The 18,548-nt window shown below is 53.0% G+C and overlaps 2 protein-coding genes across 3 annotated transcripts in view; one reads left to right on the forward strand and one right to left on the reverse strand.

Moving 5' to 3' along the window:
* The window catches only part of NPEPPS (aminopeptidase puromycin sensitive), a 28,259-nt gene extending 19,223 nt beyond the window's left edge, over window positions 1-9,036 (reverse strand). For both annotated transcript variants that reach the window (XM_080359855.1, XM_080359856.1), the window contains exons 1-2: window positions 8,771-9,036; window positions 2,133-2,217 (exon numbers count right to left, since the gene is read on the reverse strand). In XM_080359855.1, coding sequence (XP_080215981.1) covers window positions 2,133-2,217; window positions 8,771-8,893 — 208 coding nt within the window. In that variant the 5' untranslated portion in view covers window positions 8,894-9,036. The remainder of the gene's footprint in view (window positions 1-2,132; window positions 2,218-8,770) is intronic.
* A 4,817-nt stretch (window positions 9,037-13,853) lies between these two features.
* On the forward strand, window positions 13,854-17,867 carry MRPL45 (mitochondrial ribosomal protein L45). The gene is made up of 8 exons (XM_080359920.1): window positions 13,854-13,935; window positions 14,192-14,393; window positions 14,820-14,937; window positions 15,324-15,422; window positions 15,976-16,024; window positions 16,241-16,390; window positions 16,466-16,639; window positions 17,429-17,867. Exons 1-8 carry the CDS (start codon window positions 13,879-13,881, stop codon window positions 17,486-17,488), a joined length of 909 nt encoding a protein of 302 aa, XP_080216046.1. The 5' UTR covers window positions 13,854-13,878; the 3' UTR covers window positions 17,489-17,867.
* The last annotated feature ends 681 nt before the right edge of the window (window positions 17,868-18,548 follow it).

Below are 18,548 nucleotides of genomic sequence, written 5' to 3' on the forward strand. Positions count from 1 at the left end.
TCGAGTTCTACCCTCTGCTGTATCCATCTTTAGAAGAGCGAACAGGAGGGGAGGGGAAACGTGGCCCACGGTTCCAGCCAAGATTTCTGTTGTGCAAGCCGCGGTGCAGTATAACAATTCTAATTCTAACAAGAATTACTAGGAAAAGAATAAATGATTCTGCACAAAATCAACAGATCACCTCCACAAACAAGGGAAAGGTGTCTGTTGGACAAGAAGGTCGCTTTTTCACACAGCTGCTTCTCAGAACAGAACCACACTTGAAAGAAGATAAGTGACCCGTTATCTTTTGTCTCACATTTACAGACAAGCGTGAGACAAATTCTTCCCCACTGAGGTACAGAACTAAAAGAGGTAACGATTCTTCACTGGAGCCTTTAAAGGAGAAATCACCAACGTCTCACTTGTTTTCAAACATACTATACAGGCAATTGGTGCAAAGCTCACCTGAGTAACCAAACCCAAATGATCTGGCTGATATTCCTGTTGGTTCATCAGCCTGTATTTCATACTCTGGTTTTGAGACCAGTTATACAATTACCATCCCAAAGCTGCGCACAATAGAAGCATTAGTAGGACTGACTTGAGCTGTGTCAACAGGTGCCAGCAAATACCCTGCCAATTTCATGCGATTTTCCTTCCAAAGCCATTACACTAGTTGGCAGTTCACCAAACTGAAAGATACTTTTAACCCCATGGAGCCTGAGTATAATTATAGTAAACATGCAACAGAATTGCACCTTGAGTATTTATGATGCAACAGGGTGAGAGGTGAGTGCCCAGAGCACAACCAGACTGCTCTACTGAGATCATTCAAGCCACAGAAACTCATTTCCAGTGTACCTGGTTCTAAGTCTCCATGAAGCGCTACTATTAATACTTTCAAGTTAAAATGAGAGTATATCACTGCTAAAGAGCAGAAAAATAGACCCCTACGAGAGGGAAATCAACTCTGAAAACAACAAAGATAATACACTAAAATAGAGACCCTCCCTATTTTATGTATTTTTCTTCGGTACCTTTATTCCTAGGTACCTTCTCCACTTATTTTCATTTTCTCAATGACAAAATAAAAACTTAATAGGTGGTTTGGGCTCCCAGCAGGGTGGGAGGTGGAGCTGACTCCACACACACTCTGCTATTAGTACCACTCTCGTTAGCACCTCATTACTCAGTACAAGAAATAGCTCCAGGAGCACGTAGCAACACACAGCATCCAATCAAGCAGAGATCGCTAACGATGGCGCGTGGAAGGAGGAACGGAGCGCCAGGGGACGGCCCAAGAGCCCCAGTCAAGCACGTAGGAAACAGCCTTGTGTTCTTTCTCCATCACAACTCGGTGGCCGGACTCCAGGCCTCCAACTGCACCCAAGAAACCTCTGGTTCATTAATAATACGTTAAAAGTAAAAGCCAAACCAATTTAAATGCAAAGACACACTGCAGACATTCCACTCGTCACATAACAAATCTGTTTGTCCGAGGGTAATGTCACTACAAGAATTGAATTTTTGTGTGTCTGCTAAATCTCCTCTAAATACAAGAGGGGAAGATATAAACCACTGTAACTGTGTCTTACAAACAGCTACTACTGCTTGGATTTCTCCAGTAACTTCCAGCCTTTCGCTGAACTGGATCCTCCACATAATCACCTTTCTCCGTGTTGTCCTACGCTCAGAACATCCTGCTAAATGTCACTTAAGTGTCTTCTGTACTTTTCCAAGTCCTTCCCAATGAGGATTTCCTACCGCAGGCCATTATTGCTGCATTCCTTATCTAAGGCCTCGTCACAGATGTTGTCAATATTGCAAAGTCCACAGGTACAGATCATGCTCTTGCACAGTTATCCTCTATAAAGATAAATAATAATGTAAAAACAGTCAAACTTCCTTTTGCCTACAGCACAGAATGCAGATTTCATGGAAGCTTGAGGTAACTTTTTTAAACATAATGTCAATGGTAGCGATGAGAAGAGAGTGAAGGTTAGATAATTAATTTGTGCTTCTAGGGGTAGATTAGCTTATCAAACTATCATGCAATTTCGCAATCGAGTTGTTAACTGTTGGCAACAGCACCTCACGTCAGAAACGAAATGGATTAACGTGTAAAAACTCCAGCAAAAAAGCAATCCTACCTTCGTCCCCTTCTGGCGCGTAGGAAGCTGTAATGATGTCGATGTCAGCACAGTTCATCACAATTTGGTTGGTCGCCTGTTTCACCTGCGAGAGAAAATTGATGATCACCAGGAAGAAATGGTGTTCCCTGCTCTCTTCAGTGGGCATCCCCACCGCCCTGTCATCCAAAATCCCCATCATCAAGTATCTGAAATAAAATGCAGTGCTTAAGCGTGGCAAAAAAAGATATTCCATCGACTGCTCTCGTTTCTTCCGGAACATGCGCACTTGAAGCATGTTCAAGCCATCCAGGCCTACTTATCAAGACTGTAAATTATTTAAGGGAATGGACAGCCCGTTAAAAATTGGTATGTAAGCTGGACAATAGGGCCCTTGTACGTGCCTGGGAATCCAAGACCAATAAAAATAGATAGAGAGCCTGCAAGCTTCATTTTAGAGACAAGCGACAGCAGCCTGGAGTCAAAGCTGTGGAACACAAACCTACATCTTCCAGAGATGATCAGAAATACAACCGACGGTACCATGTTCTAAACTGTTGACGCTGTAAGAACTTCTTGGGTTAAAACATCTGCCAAGAAATGCGCCTTTACATTTTCCTGCAAGCTTTCCTTCTGCCAGCTCTTGGCTGCACAGACTTTGCTTTATTTAACAAGTGGCCGGCTCCCAGCGTAGTAATAAACTGTCTCACTGTGCCAGCTTTCTATTTGGATGCGAGAGCTCGAATAGAGAGGAATTAAAATTAAATATCAATTAATTACAAAGGGGTAAAATATTTGGGAATTAAACTAGAAATTATTTAGAAACTTAGGGCTGAAACCACTAGAATCATCACACTGGATGGCGCTGGTAATGCTGCTAGTCCGGGGTCCAATTTCGAGAAGTAGACAATGCCAATTATTTAAATAAAAGAGCAAGAATTTCTGCAACAGCCAACTGGGGTTTAACGTGTGCACAGAGGAACTGCTTCCTACCCCAGACAGTAAGTCCCTGAAAGCAAACTGACTTATATCCCTTTCTGCGCTTTCACTATTATAACCCTAAAACACCTTGTGACCACCTGCACCCATCGCTCCATGTCTGAACACAGCAGAACCAACTGGACTCATTAATCCGCGATGGAAACTGGTTCCCACAAACCAGGAGCTCCTTCACCCCACAGCAAACCCCAAGCACTCTGTGTGCACACGCCAGCTTGCCATCCCAACCCCTGAGCCAAGGAGCACTGGTGACAAGTCAAATAACAAGCTGTGAAGTGTCCTGTTTGAAACAGACACTTATCGCTCTGCCACAAAGGAGGAAACAGATATTCAGCCTTAAGCTGTTCTACTGAAGAAATGGTTCCTTAGTCATTGTGTATATAAAAAGTCTAGCCAGTGATAAGAGAGCCTTAAGAAATTTAAAGGTATAACTTCATAGGTGTATCTACATCACAAGAGCAGCCCGTCCAGTCTAATAATCTCTAAACCAAAGGGCTCACCCCAGATATTCCAGGAGACGGCAACTCCCACAGCGGGTGGTTTACACAGGACAAACCCAACTCACGAGTTTCTCTCCAACTTCAGTCACCAACTTCGCTTCTGGAGCAAATTCTAGAGCTTATTCCCATTAGCGGAATTGTTTGTAGAATAAATATTACGTAAGGGCTTACACAGTATTGGTGAATCTCCCCAAATCCTGCAGCAGCGTCCCCAGAGCTGTGTTGGTCTCACCATGTTGCCTCTTTGTGGTAATAAAAGCAAAACAATGTTACCTAATAAACTTCACCTGACCCTAAAAACAACATGCTTGCCAAGCATCAAACCAGCAAATGTAACAGCTGAAGTGACGCTGGTGGAGACCTTCATTCAATCTATAAATCCAAATCTCTCTGGATTAAGAATACAAGATGCGCAAAGAGCCGTCCGAATTGCAGATAATGCCGGGTTTAACAACAGGCAAATCTTTAAAAAACACCTTCTGCTGAGGACACGAGGATTCTCAGCGTAGCACTGTGCCTGCAAAATAAGTTTATGTTTAAACAGAGACAACTTCAGAGGCTCCTTAGAAAGGCAATTACCCATTTTTAGACTTTTCCCTTACCTCTGCCAAATACCAAGCCAGTTTTACAAAAGAGTGCAACATACTACAAAATGTAAAGGGACTGAGAGAACCAGTAGCCTAAAAAATGTTTACCCTCCAGGTCCCCAGACACGAAGGGCAAAACTCAGCGTGCAGATAGGAATCTGACAGTGTGCTGCACACTTCTGAGGCTCTCGGCATTTCATTCTGTGGGAAAATCAAAAGAGGCTTCATGTTGGCACACGGGCTCCAGCACAAGAGCCTCCTCCCTCTGATCCATTGAAAATAATGAAGCACAGACACACCTGTAAGGACAAAGCTATGAACCGCCCAGCATACTTAACTTGTGACCATTCGATCTCACAGGAACCTGCAGCCGAACACTGACAGACACCAGGTGTATCAGGAAGATGAATGAACATATTTGACTGTAAGCGGTACCTTGAAACTGCTTTTTCCTTTCTGCTAATACCAGGTTCTGGAAGACAGATACTCTGCTCAGGCAGCGCTTTCCATGAGTGCAATCATATTAAAAGGCAAAAAAAGCATCTCGCTGCATACGGTATAACCAACCCCGAAGCTGTGTATATGTGAACTGTCACCCCGCTTCACCTCACAGGATAATATAATAAATGTTCTCTTCTACAAAAGAGGCCAATCAAGGCAAGAGCAGGTTACAAATGCCCCAACGAAAGCACTTTTGCCATAAGGCTGACACGCCTAAAAGCAGCAGATGAACTAAAGCCAAGATCTGCAATGAAGCAATGTTGCAAAACTTTAAACCTGTTGCTTTTGATGAAGCTCTAGGAACATTAATCAGAACTCAAATACCTCTGGAGATTAGTCAGACGCAGATACCACGAGCAGGTCTGCCCTGCAATAAAACTCCAGACCTTGAAGACCTTTTAACTGGAGCTGACACGCTCTTCCCAGCGCTCTCCTCATCCACGCTCCCGCTCAGCACTTGCTTCTGGGAAAGAAAACCTCACCCAGTAGGAGATAACGGCTTAAGTTCCCCCAAAAAGTCTTCCAATATCATTTGATGGAAGAAGAGCTAAAAAGGCTCATTATTTGGCTCTGCCAAACAGGACTTGAAGATGCTGTAAAGCTTTTGAGTTATCAGAGCAGGAAAGGATTGGATGGAAAAGCCTTCTGAGGACTTTAAACCCAAGAATCTGAATGGCTCCACAGGAATGCCAGCCTACCTGAAAGACAGGGTGAGGTGCAGCAGAAGACGTCTTCTACAGTCAAAACTAATCCTCTAGAGCCATTCATAAGAGTAGATATTTAAAATCTTGCCACTCGGTTTCAGCATCCTTTTCTGAATGTAGCACTATAACAAGCACGTACATTTTTACCACTTTACTCTCTAAAAACAACCCAAATTACCTCTGTTCTGTTCTAGGATATATCTCTTTAAGAAATCAAAACACTCCAAATCTAATTCTACATGCTGAAAATGTAAGTGACAATGCTGGATAACATGACCATGTACTTATCCTAGATTACTTTCCCCCCCCCAAATGACACTGACCACAAATACTACACCCATTAAGCTTAATTTTTCAAGATTCACATCCAAGCGCCACAATTAATCTTTAACTGGCATGCAGCAGGATCAGAAGACTACACACTCTTTAGTCTGGCAGATACTGCATAATTAACCTATAAAAAGCAACAGATACAGGTTAAACATTGCTAAATATAACAGAGTATCCTTAAGACATATTAAAGGGACCGGGAAAGATATTTAGAAGAGCCATCCACCTCAGGTTGTAAAGTGTTCAAAGCAAAGACAGGTTGCTTTGCAACCAAGAAACACCTCGTAGTGTGCAAAGGAAGAAATGAATCCCCGCCCAGCACTCCCCAAAGGAGGGAGTTTATGTGGAGCAATCAGCAGGAAGGCAGAGGAGAGCCACACACCTTCCGCAGCTCCGGACGGGCTCGTTTGGAGCCACCGCAGCGTTCAGAGCTTCCATTTAGAAGCTTAAAACAAAACGTTGGGTTTTGGGAGGCGGTTTTGTCGCTAGTTACTCATTTTCGCCTCCTCGGCGCAATGCTGGAGCGCAGACCTGCAGCACATCCCCTCTTTGTTCCCAAACACGGAGAGGCCGCCCAGGATCAGAAGTAGAATGGAAAGAAGTTGACCTAGACGCTGAGTAATACGAGTGCACGGCGCTGATAACTAGAGCCTGAGAATCAGGGTTAGAATAATTAAATCTCAAGCGAACAGATGAATAAAGTAGATGAACTATTTCCATCAAAATTAAAAAAAAAAAAAAGAGACTGAATTGTGCTCATTCAGAAACAACCCCACACGCCCAACAAATCAACAGTTTAAAATGCTAAAAGATTATAAAATTGACAGGGCGGACAAAGAATTGCGAGCAGGCGGCTATTTCAGCCCCAGACCTGCTACCGACGCGCACTGTCCGACTCTCCCAAAACCACGTTTTGTCCCAGCTGGGATAAATGAACTATTTCACAAGCAACCCTTAAGGATTTTTGGTGGTTTTAACTGTGATAAATGGTACAAAAAAAGTCTCCACATCCTGTCCACCCAGCACCATAGGTGAGCTGGTTGTTCTTCTCTCCATTAAGGTGCAGAATAGTTCTCCCCTGATATTCTGGGATGTGCATTCACTGTGCTTTGGACTCCGGCAGCCACAGCAAACTTCTCCAGGTTTCCAACTCCAGACAAGAAGAACTCACCCCACACACCTCCCTGCACCTGCTGACACACGGTGGGATGTGGCCTTGTGATTCTTCCATCTATGGTTGTTAAAAGTTACTTTAAAATAAAGGTATATACTTTAGATATGTCTAAAAAAATCTCACCCTATATTTTTTCAATCCACTCTACTGTGGGAAAACCAGATCAGCTCATGATGCGAGCAAGAGGGTTTTTTACAACCTCGAACCCGCCAGGTCAGCGTTCCTCCTTAACACATGCCCTCAGCTGGTAGGAAAGTCCAGGATTTCGTGTTGTCAGGTGGTATCCATTGCTCTAGGAATCCATTGAGCAATGCCCTGAATAGCAAACAATATTTTAAACATCTCAACAGGACTAAAGTCTTCAAACCAGCTACCACCTCCACAAGGAGCCTCCAAATCCTTGTTATTCCTGGATTTAAACAGAGTTCCCAAGGCTGCTGTTCAGTGCGACTCTCTCCTCAGTAGCAACGCTGGCTTAAAAAGCCACGACTCCCCTCCCCCTAAGTGTTATTTTTAACCTGGATGATTTCAATGATCCCATTTACAGCACAGCCCCACAGCCGTAACAGGACTGAGCAGCAGCAACTTGGGTGCGAAGACGGGAATAGGCAGTTGGGATTAAGACGGAAGAGACCGGGAATTTCTCAACCAGGTCGATGCACTGTCAAACTGTGACCCCCAAAATCAGCAGCAGCCAGAGGACTCGAGCTAGAACAAAATCAGCAAGGCAATTCACGTTTCCAGTGCTTCTTCCACATGACACAAACTTACTCATCTCTGGTTGTCTTCCTCCAGGTCCCAAAAGTCACAAGATCCACAATCACCGCCTTTTGCCCTCCCCGACTCGCACACGCCTCCTGCTTCAGGTTGAGCAGCTTTATTGCCCCAATGCTGCCCCATTTCACAGGGTTTTACCACCCCTTTGGACTAAGATTTAAATCTGTGCACATCTCAGTATTTAAAGTCTCCTCGAATAATTCACAGTCATCCCGTTTTAAGAAAAAGCCTGGTAAGCCCTTACAACCCTGCATCTATTTCAAATCATTGCACAAGGGAAGACACGAAAGCAAATTTAGGAAATCTTGGCACGGCCGCCTAAGAATGACTATGAGACTTCAGGGCGTTCATCAAACATTCCGGCTTCCAAGGGTGAACACGGGGAAGCTTTTCCCTTTGGGAAGAGGTGGAAGACCGTGTGTTTCCAGCCTGCGCACCCCTTCCCACCGCCAAGCGAGCTCCTCGGTGACACCGAGGCCTCCCAGCTTGTAGAGGAGTTCTCGCTTAATTGCATATGTGGTAGTTTGTCTTTCCAGCAAAATCCTGAGCCATCTGAATGGCTGGAGAGAGATAAAAGCAGCACGCTGGAGGCTGAGGACAGGAGCGGGGTTGGCTGGGTACAGATTTGGGGGAAGCCGGGGACAGCGGAGGCAGCTCCCCGCTTAACCTACATAGAGAGCCGGGGACCGTCCGGGGGGACACCCCGGGGAGCAGCCCCGGCCCTTCCCAGGCCGCTCCCGGGGGCCGGAGCGGGGCAGGGCGGGGCCCGCGGGCCGCCCGGGGTGGCGGGGGGGGGGGGGATCTATACATCGATATGTATAAGCTGAATGGAAAGGAGGGCGGAGACCGCGGCGGGGAGCGGGGAGACGGGGCAGCTCCGAGCGGCCTCCCTGCACCTGCCCGGCCGGCCCCGCCGCGCCAAGGGCCGGGCCCCGGCGGGGAGGCCCTGAGGGCCCGGCGGGGAGCAGGCCCCCGGTGGCTGAGGGAGGGGAGCGGGAACCGGGGGTCCCTCAGGGAGGAGCCGCTGAGGGGAGAGTCCCCCCCCGGGGGCCGGGGGGAGGAGGAGGAGGAGGGGCCGCGGCCCTACCTGCACGGCGGCCTCCAGCTTGCCCTCGAAGGTGAAGTCGATGAGGTCGGGCTTGAGGCAGAGTCCGTAGTTGAGGGGGGACACGTCGGCGGGCAGCCGCTCGAAGGGCCGCTTCTCCGGCATGGCGGGGCGGCGGGTGCGGGGCTGCGCCCCCCCGCGGCGGGGCGGCGGGGGAGAGAGGGACGGAGGGAGCGAGCGGCGGAGGGCGGGAGCCGGGGAAGGGTTTCGTGCTGCCGGGGACGCGGCGGCCCCGCTCCGAGACACCGAGAGAGCGGCGGCGGCGGCGGAGGAGGAGGAGGAGGAGGGAGGGAGGGGCGGGGGCGCGCGCGCGCTCCCGGCACGAGGCAGCCGGTGGCGGGGAGGGGGAAGGGGGGAGGAGGAGGAGGAGGAGGAACAGCGCGTGCGCGCGGCGGCGCCACGCGGCCGCGCACGTAGAGAGCGGCGGGAGCGCGGTTGCGTAAGCGGGAGCGGGCCGTGCGCGCGCATCCGTGCGCGCGTCCCTGGGGGCGCTCCTCCTCGTGCGCCCGGTGCGGCGGGACCATAGGAAAGCGCGGCCCGGGAGAACCCGGGACGGCCCGGTAACGGGTGACCCGGACTGGAAGAACCCGGGACGGCGCGGCCCGGTAGCGGGTGACCCAGCCCGGGATAGAGCCAGGACGGTGCAGTCTGTTACCGGGAGCTCCCGGTGCACCCGGCCCCGGGGGGCTGGCTCCGTGTATCTGGCACGGGGCCGGGCTGGCACGGTGTAGCCCGTTAACTGGTCACCCTGGCTGGGGTGGGCCTGGCACGGTGCAGCCCATTACCGGAGCTCTCGGGGCTGAGCGGTTGGATGGGGTGGGTGTGCGCCCGGGCTCTGGCAGCCCCGGGGGTCCCGGGGTGTCCCGGGGCTCGAGGTGTTGAGTGTGTTTCCCAGCACGGAGCAGCCGGCGGGTCCCACACGAGCACCGCACTGTGCACACCCAGCACCTTTGGACATTTTCGGGGCTGTTTGTCACCCCGTCCAACCCTCCCAGGAATGTGCAGTGTCCGGCACTTGTATCTGGAGGACACAGGTCCCTTTCTCCCTGGGTTTGGTCACCTCTCCAGCTCCAGATAAGGCAGCAGAGCTCAAGGTGTAACCATCGCTAACCCCCCGCTGTTGAAAAATGGTGAGATCAGCTTAAAACCCCTTGTGCTTCGCAGCAGAAATACAGCGACGTGCAGGCGTGGAGCAGAGAGGAGGTGTCCTGTCCGCCAGGCTCGCCGGACCTGTCGGGACGGCTCCCTGGGGTGGCTTTTGTCCCCACCCTGAGCCAACAGCCTCCTCCTCCGAGCGCTTGAACCACAGCATCGCGGTGAAACGCAGGCGTCGCAGGGCTCCCGGTAAAACCCCGGGGCGGCCAACGTGCGTGCAGCCCTTCGTGGCCCCACTCACGTCCTCGAAAGTAAAGAAATCGCTTAAACTCTCGAGCAGAAAGGGGTTTTTGTGACATTTCCCAAGGCTGAGCAGCTGTTGCTGTGCACCCCGGGGTACCGCAGCCCTTTGGGGCTTTGCCGGGGTCGGCAGCATCGCTGGAGCTTGGGGAAGATGCTATGTGAGGAATCTGTCTGAAAAAGCGACGTACACAATACAGCGAACAGTATTTATGGGGTAATAAATATCCCAAGTGGGTGATGTTGGATGGCTGTTTGGGTTTGTGACAAACGCCAGCAGGAAGTTTAGAAAAACAAATTTCTTAATAAAGACTTTATATGGGAAAAAAAGAAGGGTGAAAAATTGAATTCTTCTGGAAGAGCGAACCCAGCGCCGGCGGCCGCGACGGCTTTTCCTGCACCCGGATTGCGGGGTGAGAGTGCAGCTCAGCACTAGGACCTGCCATGGCAATTTTGGGCCTGGTAACTCAGCCCCTGGCTCCGCGTGACCTCAAACATGGACCAAATTAACCCTCAGCCCCCGTGCTGTGTCTTTGTGGGTGCCACAACCTCCCTTGTTGTGAGAAGGAAGCTCAGCTCGAGGAGGCAGGAAATCATTAATTGCCTTCCACCACTAGAAACATCAATTGCTTCTTTTCTTCTCCCCCCGCTGCCACCTCCCCGAAGAGATTTATTTTTGCTCAAAGTGCCACCTCGCTGTTTAAAACACGAGTTAGCGCCAGGCGGGAGTGGGGATTCGCAGAGAGCTGGAGGAGCCAAACTGGGGCGCGGAGAAAGTCCAGACCGTTTGCATGTCGCTAGAAAAACCCCGCGCGGGTTCATGTGGGGCTGCTGTGGGGCCGCATTGTGCTGCCAAGCCCTGGGGGGAAGAGGGAGCCGAGGAACCAGCTGGAGCTGCGCGAGGGGTTCAGAAGCTGCCGCCTTCTCTGTCCTGCTGCCACCGTCCCCTCCCGCCCCCCAGGACACAGGACATGGGGTGTGGGGACACATTGGTGGCGGAAACCCAGGGCTGGGGATGGTTTAATCATTTTTGGGAGCGAGCTGCCGCCTGTGATGCCAGTGGGATGCTGGGGAGAAAGTCCCGTGTCCCCGCGCGACTCAGCCCAGCTGTGCCACACTGGGGACACCCCAGACACCCCAAGGCCACCGCGGTTGGCGGGGACAAGCACAGCCATGCCACAATTGTCCTGAGAGACCTCGCCGGAGCAAAAAGCCCTTCTCCTCCTCCTGCCTCATCTCTGCTTCGCATGTCCCGGTGCAGCGGGTGGCCACGGGTGACAGTCCTTGGGCAGAGCCACGGGCAGGCGGCGGGGTCAGGGACAGGATAAACCTATTCCTGGAGCGGAGGGAGGCGGAGGGGATTGTCTCCTGAGCTTTAATTCCTGCTCTCGGTGGCTTTGCGGGTCGCTGGGTGCCCTCCTGGTGTGCGCCCGGTGCTGGGGACAGCGAGGGGACTTGGTGGCCGCGCCGGCCGCGGGACTCGCGCTTGGCAAAGGGCTCCGGGTGCCTTCGGCAGCTGCTGGTCTGCGCGGGAGATGTTGTTAGATGACAGATGCTGCTGTCAGCAAGAATCCAGAAAGAAAGAAAGGAAGAAAGAAAGAGCCTCTGCCGAGAAAGCCGGGGGGAAGCCGCCTCCTCCGCCGTGTCCCGACCAAGCCGGGTTCTCCTGCGGTGCCAGACTGGGGAGGGCTCGGGGACAAATGGCCGGGGTGGGAGCCAGGAGCTGTAATTAGCCCAGAGACTCTGCAGCCACCAACTGCTGTCAATGCACCATTTTAATTAGGAAAACAAGGGGGAAAGAAAGGAGAAGGAAAGCAAAAGAAAGATCCCAAGGGAGGCTTTTCTTTTCTTCTCTTCTCTCTTTTGCCGGAGTTTTTGCCGTTCCTGGCGAGAGCAGGAGCAGCCGGAGGGCACCGGCTAATCCTGCCTCGCAGGTCGAGGCCGGCGGCTTAGGGCAGGAATCTCTGGTATTCGGGAGCACGGGGACAATGGCATGTTCCGAGCTGCAAAGTGGCTCCCGGGGCCTCTTGCTCCCTGGGCTGTTCCCGGGGGGTTGGGAGATGTTTTGGCATCGTTTTCCCCCTCCCTGCATGGCGATGGGGACGCGTGCGTGCGGGTCTGCCTGTCGCCTTCCTGCATCACCACGGCGCTGAGGTGACACGCACAAGGATGGGGGCAAACATGGCTGAGCCCCTGCCCGGAGCTGGTGGGGACAGCTCAGATTTGGGAGGGTGCTGAGCATGTCCCGCTTCTGCTGATCCTCAGGTCCCTTCAAATCCCGCCAAATCCCAGCACTGGTCCTGCTCGCTGATGGGGCAAATCCTAGTTTTGCAAATGGAAGGTCACAGATGGGCTGGGGACACTGTCAAGTGGCGTCCCCAGATGCCACCGCTGTTGGGGGGAGCCCCAGTCCGACCTGCAGCAGCCAGGGATGCTCTCGCGCTGTGCTGCCTGGTAAAACCAGCTGAGATGGCATCGCAGGGCAGCTCTGCAGCCGGGAAAGCCAGACGGGCTGGGAAAATGTAACCCCACAAGTCCTGAGCCGTGGGAAAGCGCCGGAAAATCCAACCCCACGAGTTGTGGGGTGACTCAGCCCCACTGCTCCAGGACCGGCTCTGCAGCCCCAGGGCTCCAGCCCTGGTTTCCAGAGGGGAAACTGGCTCCAGTTTTCCTGCTGGGAGCACAGCGGGGAGGATCCCCCCTCTCCCATTTTTGATCCCCCACGAGCATCATGTCAGGCTTTCAGAGCTGCTGCCAGGATGCAGATGCAATCCCCGCACCCATGGGTGCCCAGAACCCCCCGTGCCCCCCAGTGCTGCTCCCAGCCCTGCTCCCGCCGGCACAGATCACAGCATGGGCTGGGATCAACGGTCTCGGGCACGGCGGAGCCGTCACTACACATTAACCAGCTGTCCGGTGAGCAACGCTTCCTCCGGGCCAAGATCAACAGTCCCCAAAGCAAACTGGGAGCACGGCCAGGCCGAGCCGCACAGCCCCCTGAGCCCCGAGGTTCACACCCCCATGCTGTGTTTGCCTTTTGGTCTGCCAGGTGTACCCCAGGGCTCACCCTGGAGCTGTGGGGGGCGTTGAGCATCCCCGGGGGAGGCAGGGATTTAACAGAAAGGGGGTTTGGGGTAAGCGTGTTTGCTTTAGGGCATTGATGGTGCACCCCCGGAGCTGCTGCATCCCAGGTGGGACATTTGGGTGGGCGCCTCCCCATGAGCCCCCCGTTCTGCCAGCTTCCCCGAGCGTTGCTGCAATTTGAAGTGACAAAAGCACAAGGCTCCTGCTGTGCCCGGTGCTGCCGGGGGGCTCTGCAGGTCCCCGGGGAGGCCCTGCGGGTCGGGTGGGTCCGACACCCCCGCATGGGGCGGTTGGGGGGGGGGGCGGTCCTCGCCTATCGCACGTGGCACCGGGGGGGTCCCTCACCCCGTTTCTCGGTGCACCGGGGGCGCTCAGGGTCCCCCCCCGCATTGCAGCATCGTCCGAAGTCTCCCCGCGGCGCGCCCCCGCCGCGCGTTCGGGGCGGAGCCTCCGCAAGCCCCGCCCCCTCTTCCCGCAGCCGGTGGAATTTTCCACTCGCCACCGCGGCGCGACCTCCCGCCGGCCCCGCCCCGCTCTGCGCACGGCCCCCAGCGGCCACGCCTCTCCCGCCTAGGCCACGCCCACGTCCCGGCGGGCTGTGCGGCGGGAAGATGGCGGCCGCCATGGCAGCGGGAGCGGGGCGGCTGGGCCTGCGGGGCTGCTGGCGGGTGAGGGGCGCGACGAGGCGCCGTGGGGAACCGTGAGGGACCGTGAGGGACCGTGAGGAACCGCGGAGCCACAACATAAGGGACATGGAGAGTCAGCAATGAGAGAAAGTGGGGAACGCCGTGGGGCAGGGAGGGCTGCAGTGGCGGTGCTGGGTGTATTTCTGCCTCCTGTGTGTTTGGGAGGTGTGAAGGGAAATAAGATGTTGGTGTTTCTTGGCCATTGTGTTAACTCCACGGGTTTGTTTCTCTCCCTCAGGCCGCGGGGTCCGTGCTGCATCCCACTGGAGCAGCCTCGGCCTGCCTGGTCGTCCCTGTGAGAACAAGAACGAAGAAGAAGTTTTATGTCCCCGAATGGGCCAGAGAACTGTCCCCTGAAGAGAAGGAGAGGAGGATCAAGGCCATGTGGGGAGTGTTACCCGAGGAGCGGGTAGAACGGACCTTCTACTTGGCCAGCACAGGTGGGGAAGCCCGGCTGGGGTCTCTTCTTGGGGCAAAACTGATGCGGCCGCAGCGGGGAGTGACGACCCTGAGCGGTGTGACGATGCCCAGAGTGTGTCTGCAACACCCTGAGTTACGTGCTGAGGGGCGGCAGCTGCTCTGCTTTACCTCGGGAGTGTTTTGGGCTGTTGGCTCCTTCATAGCGAGGGACAAGGAGGTCCCATCCCCACTGCTGTGCTGGGCTGTGTGGGAGAGGAGACAGAGAGCAAGAGCCAGCACTGCTGACAAGCTGCGTCAGACCAGCAGTGAGAGCTCTGCGTTCTCATATTTCATCTCACAAACATTTCCAGGACAGGACTTTGCTTCTCCAGCCGGGGCGCTGCCTCTTTACTTCCTTCATTTTGCTCGTTTTGAGCCTTTCCTGACCTTTCTTTTCTGTGCTGCAGGTGAAATCATGGACCCATACGTCCCTCCCGAGGGAGACGCCCGCTTGTCCTCCTTATCCAAAGACGGACTGAAGCAAAAGATGGAGAAGCTGAAGCAGAGTGCCACCTCCCAGCTGGCGTACGTACCTCCTTTGGAATTAATGACTGTGCTGCAGCAGCTTTGCTGGGTTCTGTCCTGCAGTGGTGAGACGCTGCATTTTGTTCTCTACCTGCTGCTTCCACTGTTGATGCTGTACCACCAAACCAGGAGTCTGTTCTGTGAGAGTCAGCACTGGGCACCTGTTCTGCTCTGGATGGATGCAGCGTGTGCCCCTTTTTTTGGGGATTTTTTAGGTTTGTAGCAGTATGATTGTCTTACGAGCATGCAAAGGTTATATCTTGGGCAATGTCCAGTTCCTCCCTGGTAAAAGCTGCTTTGAACTGCATATGGTCACCGTCATCATCTGAAACGCGTGAGGTACTTCCAAGGCATTACCCACTGTCGAGCTTTCCTTCTCTTTTCAGTCTGCGGAAGATAAAAGATCACGATCCGGATTTCAGCACCAAAACCTTCCCAGAGAAGGCACAGGAGATATTTATCGAAGCTCACAACTCCCTGGCAAAGTAAGACCCTTGCTTATACGCTCTGCTTTTCTTCCCCGCCTTTCTAACCCTTGTGCATCCTCTGCAACAAATATGTTATTTTTCTGCCCCCTCTCAGCGTGTTGGAGATTCGCTCGGTACCCTCTTGCTTTTGATAATGAACAGCAGGTTGCAGAAATTTCCTCTTGCCAATGAGCTGAGCTGTTGCACCATCGGTGTTATCAGCAAACGAGTGGGTGGGTGGTGCCATTTGGAATCGCGCCGCAGGGAATTGTTTGGGTATGAAATGATGCTTCGCTGCCTGGTTCCGCTTTCCAGTAATAGATTTCAAAACTGCGTCATCCTCGGTTGTGATTCCAAACGCCAGTAAAACAGTTGGGACATAACTGGCTTCCAAAGGATGTTGTGTCTTTCCCTCAAGTCTCACGTTCACGTGCTGGTTTCATGCTGAGATCACAGCTGAGAATCTGGCTCTTTCTGTTTTGCTGGTAGATTGTGTGTCTTCTGGAGGAGCTGGGATTTCTCAACGAGCCTTTCTGCAATATTTGAGTGACTGTCTATGTTTCACTTGCAGTTTTAACAAGCAGAAGCTTCACTCCCTGGTGACGGAGCGCTGCTACCCGGTAAGTGCTTATCTGGAGGCAGCATGTCCGTGATTTCTTCCATGGTGTCTAAGGCTCTTGAAACCTGATGATCTTTTTTTATTCTGGACACAATGAAGACAGAGCTGGGAGGGAAAGCACAAGTCTAACGGCTAATGAATAAATGCTTTATTATGCCTAGTGGTTTTCTTGTCACTCAATTCACATCCTAACGAAGCTGGTGCTTGTTGTTTGTAGGAGATGGTCCGTGGGAACAGGTACAGGACCATCCGCTGGAGTTTCGTGGAGTCGCTGGAGCCCCCGCGGGTGGTTCACATTCGGTGCGACAGCCTCGTGAACCGCGGCAACCTGTATGGGCAGGTGACGGTGCGGATGCACACGCGGCAGGTCCGTCCCTTCCCGCCCCTCGCCCTCCCCAGCTCCAACCCGCTGTCAGCCCAACGTACGGTTCTTTTTGTACAGACTCTGGCCATCTATGACCGCTTCGGGCGGCTGATGTACGGCGGGGAGGAGATGCCCAAGGATGTTTTGGAGTACGTCGTGTTCGAGAGGTACCTGGTGAACCCCTACGGCACGTGGAGGATGCACGGCAAGATCGTTCCGGAATGGGCTCCACCCAAGAGCCCCATTGTGAAGGTGATGCCACCAGGATTAGGGACCAGCCTGGCCTGTGGCTGAGGAACGCTGGTGCTTAGTTAATTCTGGACAAAAGCAAAGCTGAGTTTCTGTAACCTGAGAGCTGTAGCAGGAGGCTGAGGGTGTTTGACACATACGTGATGAGGCGAGTTGAGAGAAGGGAATGGAGCTGGTGAGAGGCTGGAGCACAAGTGTGATGGAGCGGCCGAGGGACCTGGGGGGTTCAGCTAGAGAACAGGAGCTGAGGGGAGACCTTCTGATCTCTGAACTGCCTGAAAGGAGCTAGGAGCCAGGGGGGTCGGGCTCTGCTCCCCAGGAACAAGCGCCAGGAGCAGAGGAAACGGCCTCAAGTTGCACTAGGGGAGGTTGAGGTTGGATCTGGGGAACAATTTCTTCCCCAAAGGGCTGTGGGGAATTGGAACAGGCTGCCCAGGGCAGTGCTGGAGTCACCATCCCTGGAGGGTTGGACAGACGGACATGAGGTTCTCAGGACATGGGCAGTGCCAGGGGTGGGGGAGCGGTTGAACTCGATCTTGAAGGGCTTTCCCAATCAACATGATTCTGTGATTCTATGAGGAGGGAGGTGAGAACTATAGTGTAGTACACGTCACCCTGTCCCCCTCCACGTCCCCCGTGCTGCTGCCATCTGGTCACCATCCTGCACGAGGCCTTGGCGTTGCCAGCACCCCCTGCGCGCCCTTTCTCCTGCTCCACAACACGAACAATTCCCGGTACAGCACTTCAGAGCCGCTCCGCGTCCCGCTGACTTTGTTCCTGGCTTTTTTTCAGACGGTGATGATTCCTGGTCCAACCTTGGATCCCTCACAAGAGTATGAAGAGGTGAAGTAAGAAGTTTTGGAGCCTGTTCGGGGACAGCAGCGCCAACAGCCCTAGAGGGAAGAGGCGGAGGATGGCAGCAGAGGGAGCGGATTGGATTCAGCAAACAAAGCAGCTCCCAAAATGACTCCAGTCACTAGAATTTGCTTTAAAGGAGTGAGAGGGGCCTGGGAGGGAAATTTGGATGAGCTCTGAGAAGAGATTTACTTGGACAGAGTAGATTTGGTGCGCTGCTTCTGCACCCTCGCTGTGTTTCTGTGGAAATGAGGTGTCTTGTGCTCAGCACCACTCTCCCCACCACCCTCCCTGCTGCACTGGGCAGCAGAACTCTGTCCAGACATGGGAGCTGTCACAGACCTGGTGGATTTTCATTAAAAACTGCAGCAGCAGGTGTTGGCGCTTCCTTTTCTCATTCTTTTTCCCTCTCTGGACTGATTCCCAGGCTGCTTTTTCTTAACCAACACCAGGGAAGAGCAGGCAGCACCGAACAGGCGCTCATTAATGGCTCAGCTTCCCAAAGGGGCTGCAGCCCAGCGCTGGTAACTTAATGTTGCGACTCCTGAGGTCAGTTTGTGTCAGTATCTTCTCGAAACGCAGTGTTTCTTGTAGGTTTTGGTGCATTTATGATGCTCATAGCGCAGCGATGGGTGTTGTTAGTGAGCGGGTGGCACCATCCTGTGGACACGGTGACATTCATGCCAGGTGTGACTGTGGGTCAGGAAAACCAGTCCCTGGAGCTGTTACTGTGGCTGGAGAGTGACCCAGAGCACTCTGCTGATTGTTCTTGCTCTGTTTGGCTCAGAGAAGTTCCATTTACTCCTGGTCACAGAGCAAAATACTCACTAGTCACCCAACAACATTTCCAACCTTGTCTTGCTTTTTAACTCGGCCATTTTTCAGAGCACGGGACATTTACGTGCATTTTTTCTTCTTCCTTGAAAGCCATTTTTGCAGAGTATGTAGTGAAAGAGTCACGGCTGCAGAGTTGTCCCGTTATTTTTGTGAGTGTTCTTCCAAAAGGGCAGAATCTTCGTGCTCTGTTGGGAGAGGAGCCAGCCCTGGAATCCCATCT

This window comes from Nesoenas mayeri (genome assembly GCF_963082525.1).
Source record: "Nesoenas mayeri genome assembly, chromosome: 26".
Taxonomy (NCBI): domain Eukaryota; kingdom Metazoa; phylum Chordata; class Aves; order Columbiformes; family Columbidae; genus Nesoenas; species Nesoenas mayeri.

Coding starts and splice junctions, on each gene's coding strand:
- MRPL45 (XM_080359920.1), top strand. CDS start 13,879: ATGGCGGCCGCCATGGCAGCGGGAGCGGGGCGGCTGGGCCTGCGGGGC. Junction 13,936..14,191: donor GCCTGCGGGGCTGCTGGCGG/GTGAGGGGCGCG, acceptor TCTCTCCCTCAG/GCCGCGGGGTCCGTGCTGCA. Junction 16,640..17,428: donor CCAAGAGCCCCATTGTGAAG/GTGATGCCACCA, acceptor GCTTTTTTTCAG/ACGGTGATGATTCCTGGTCC.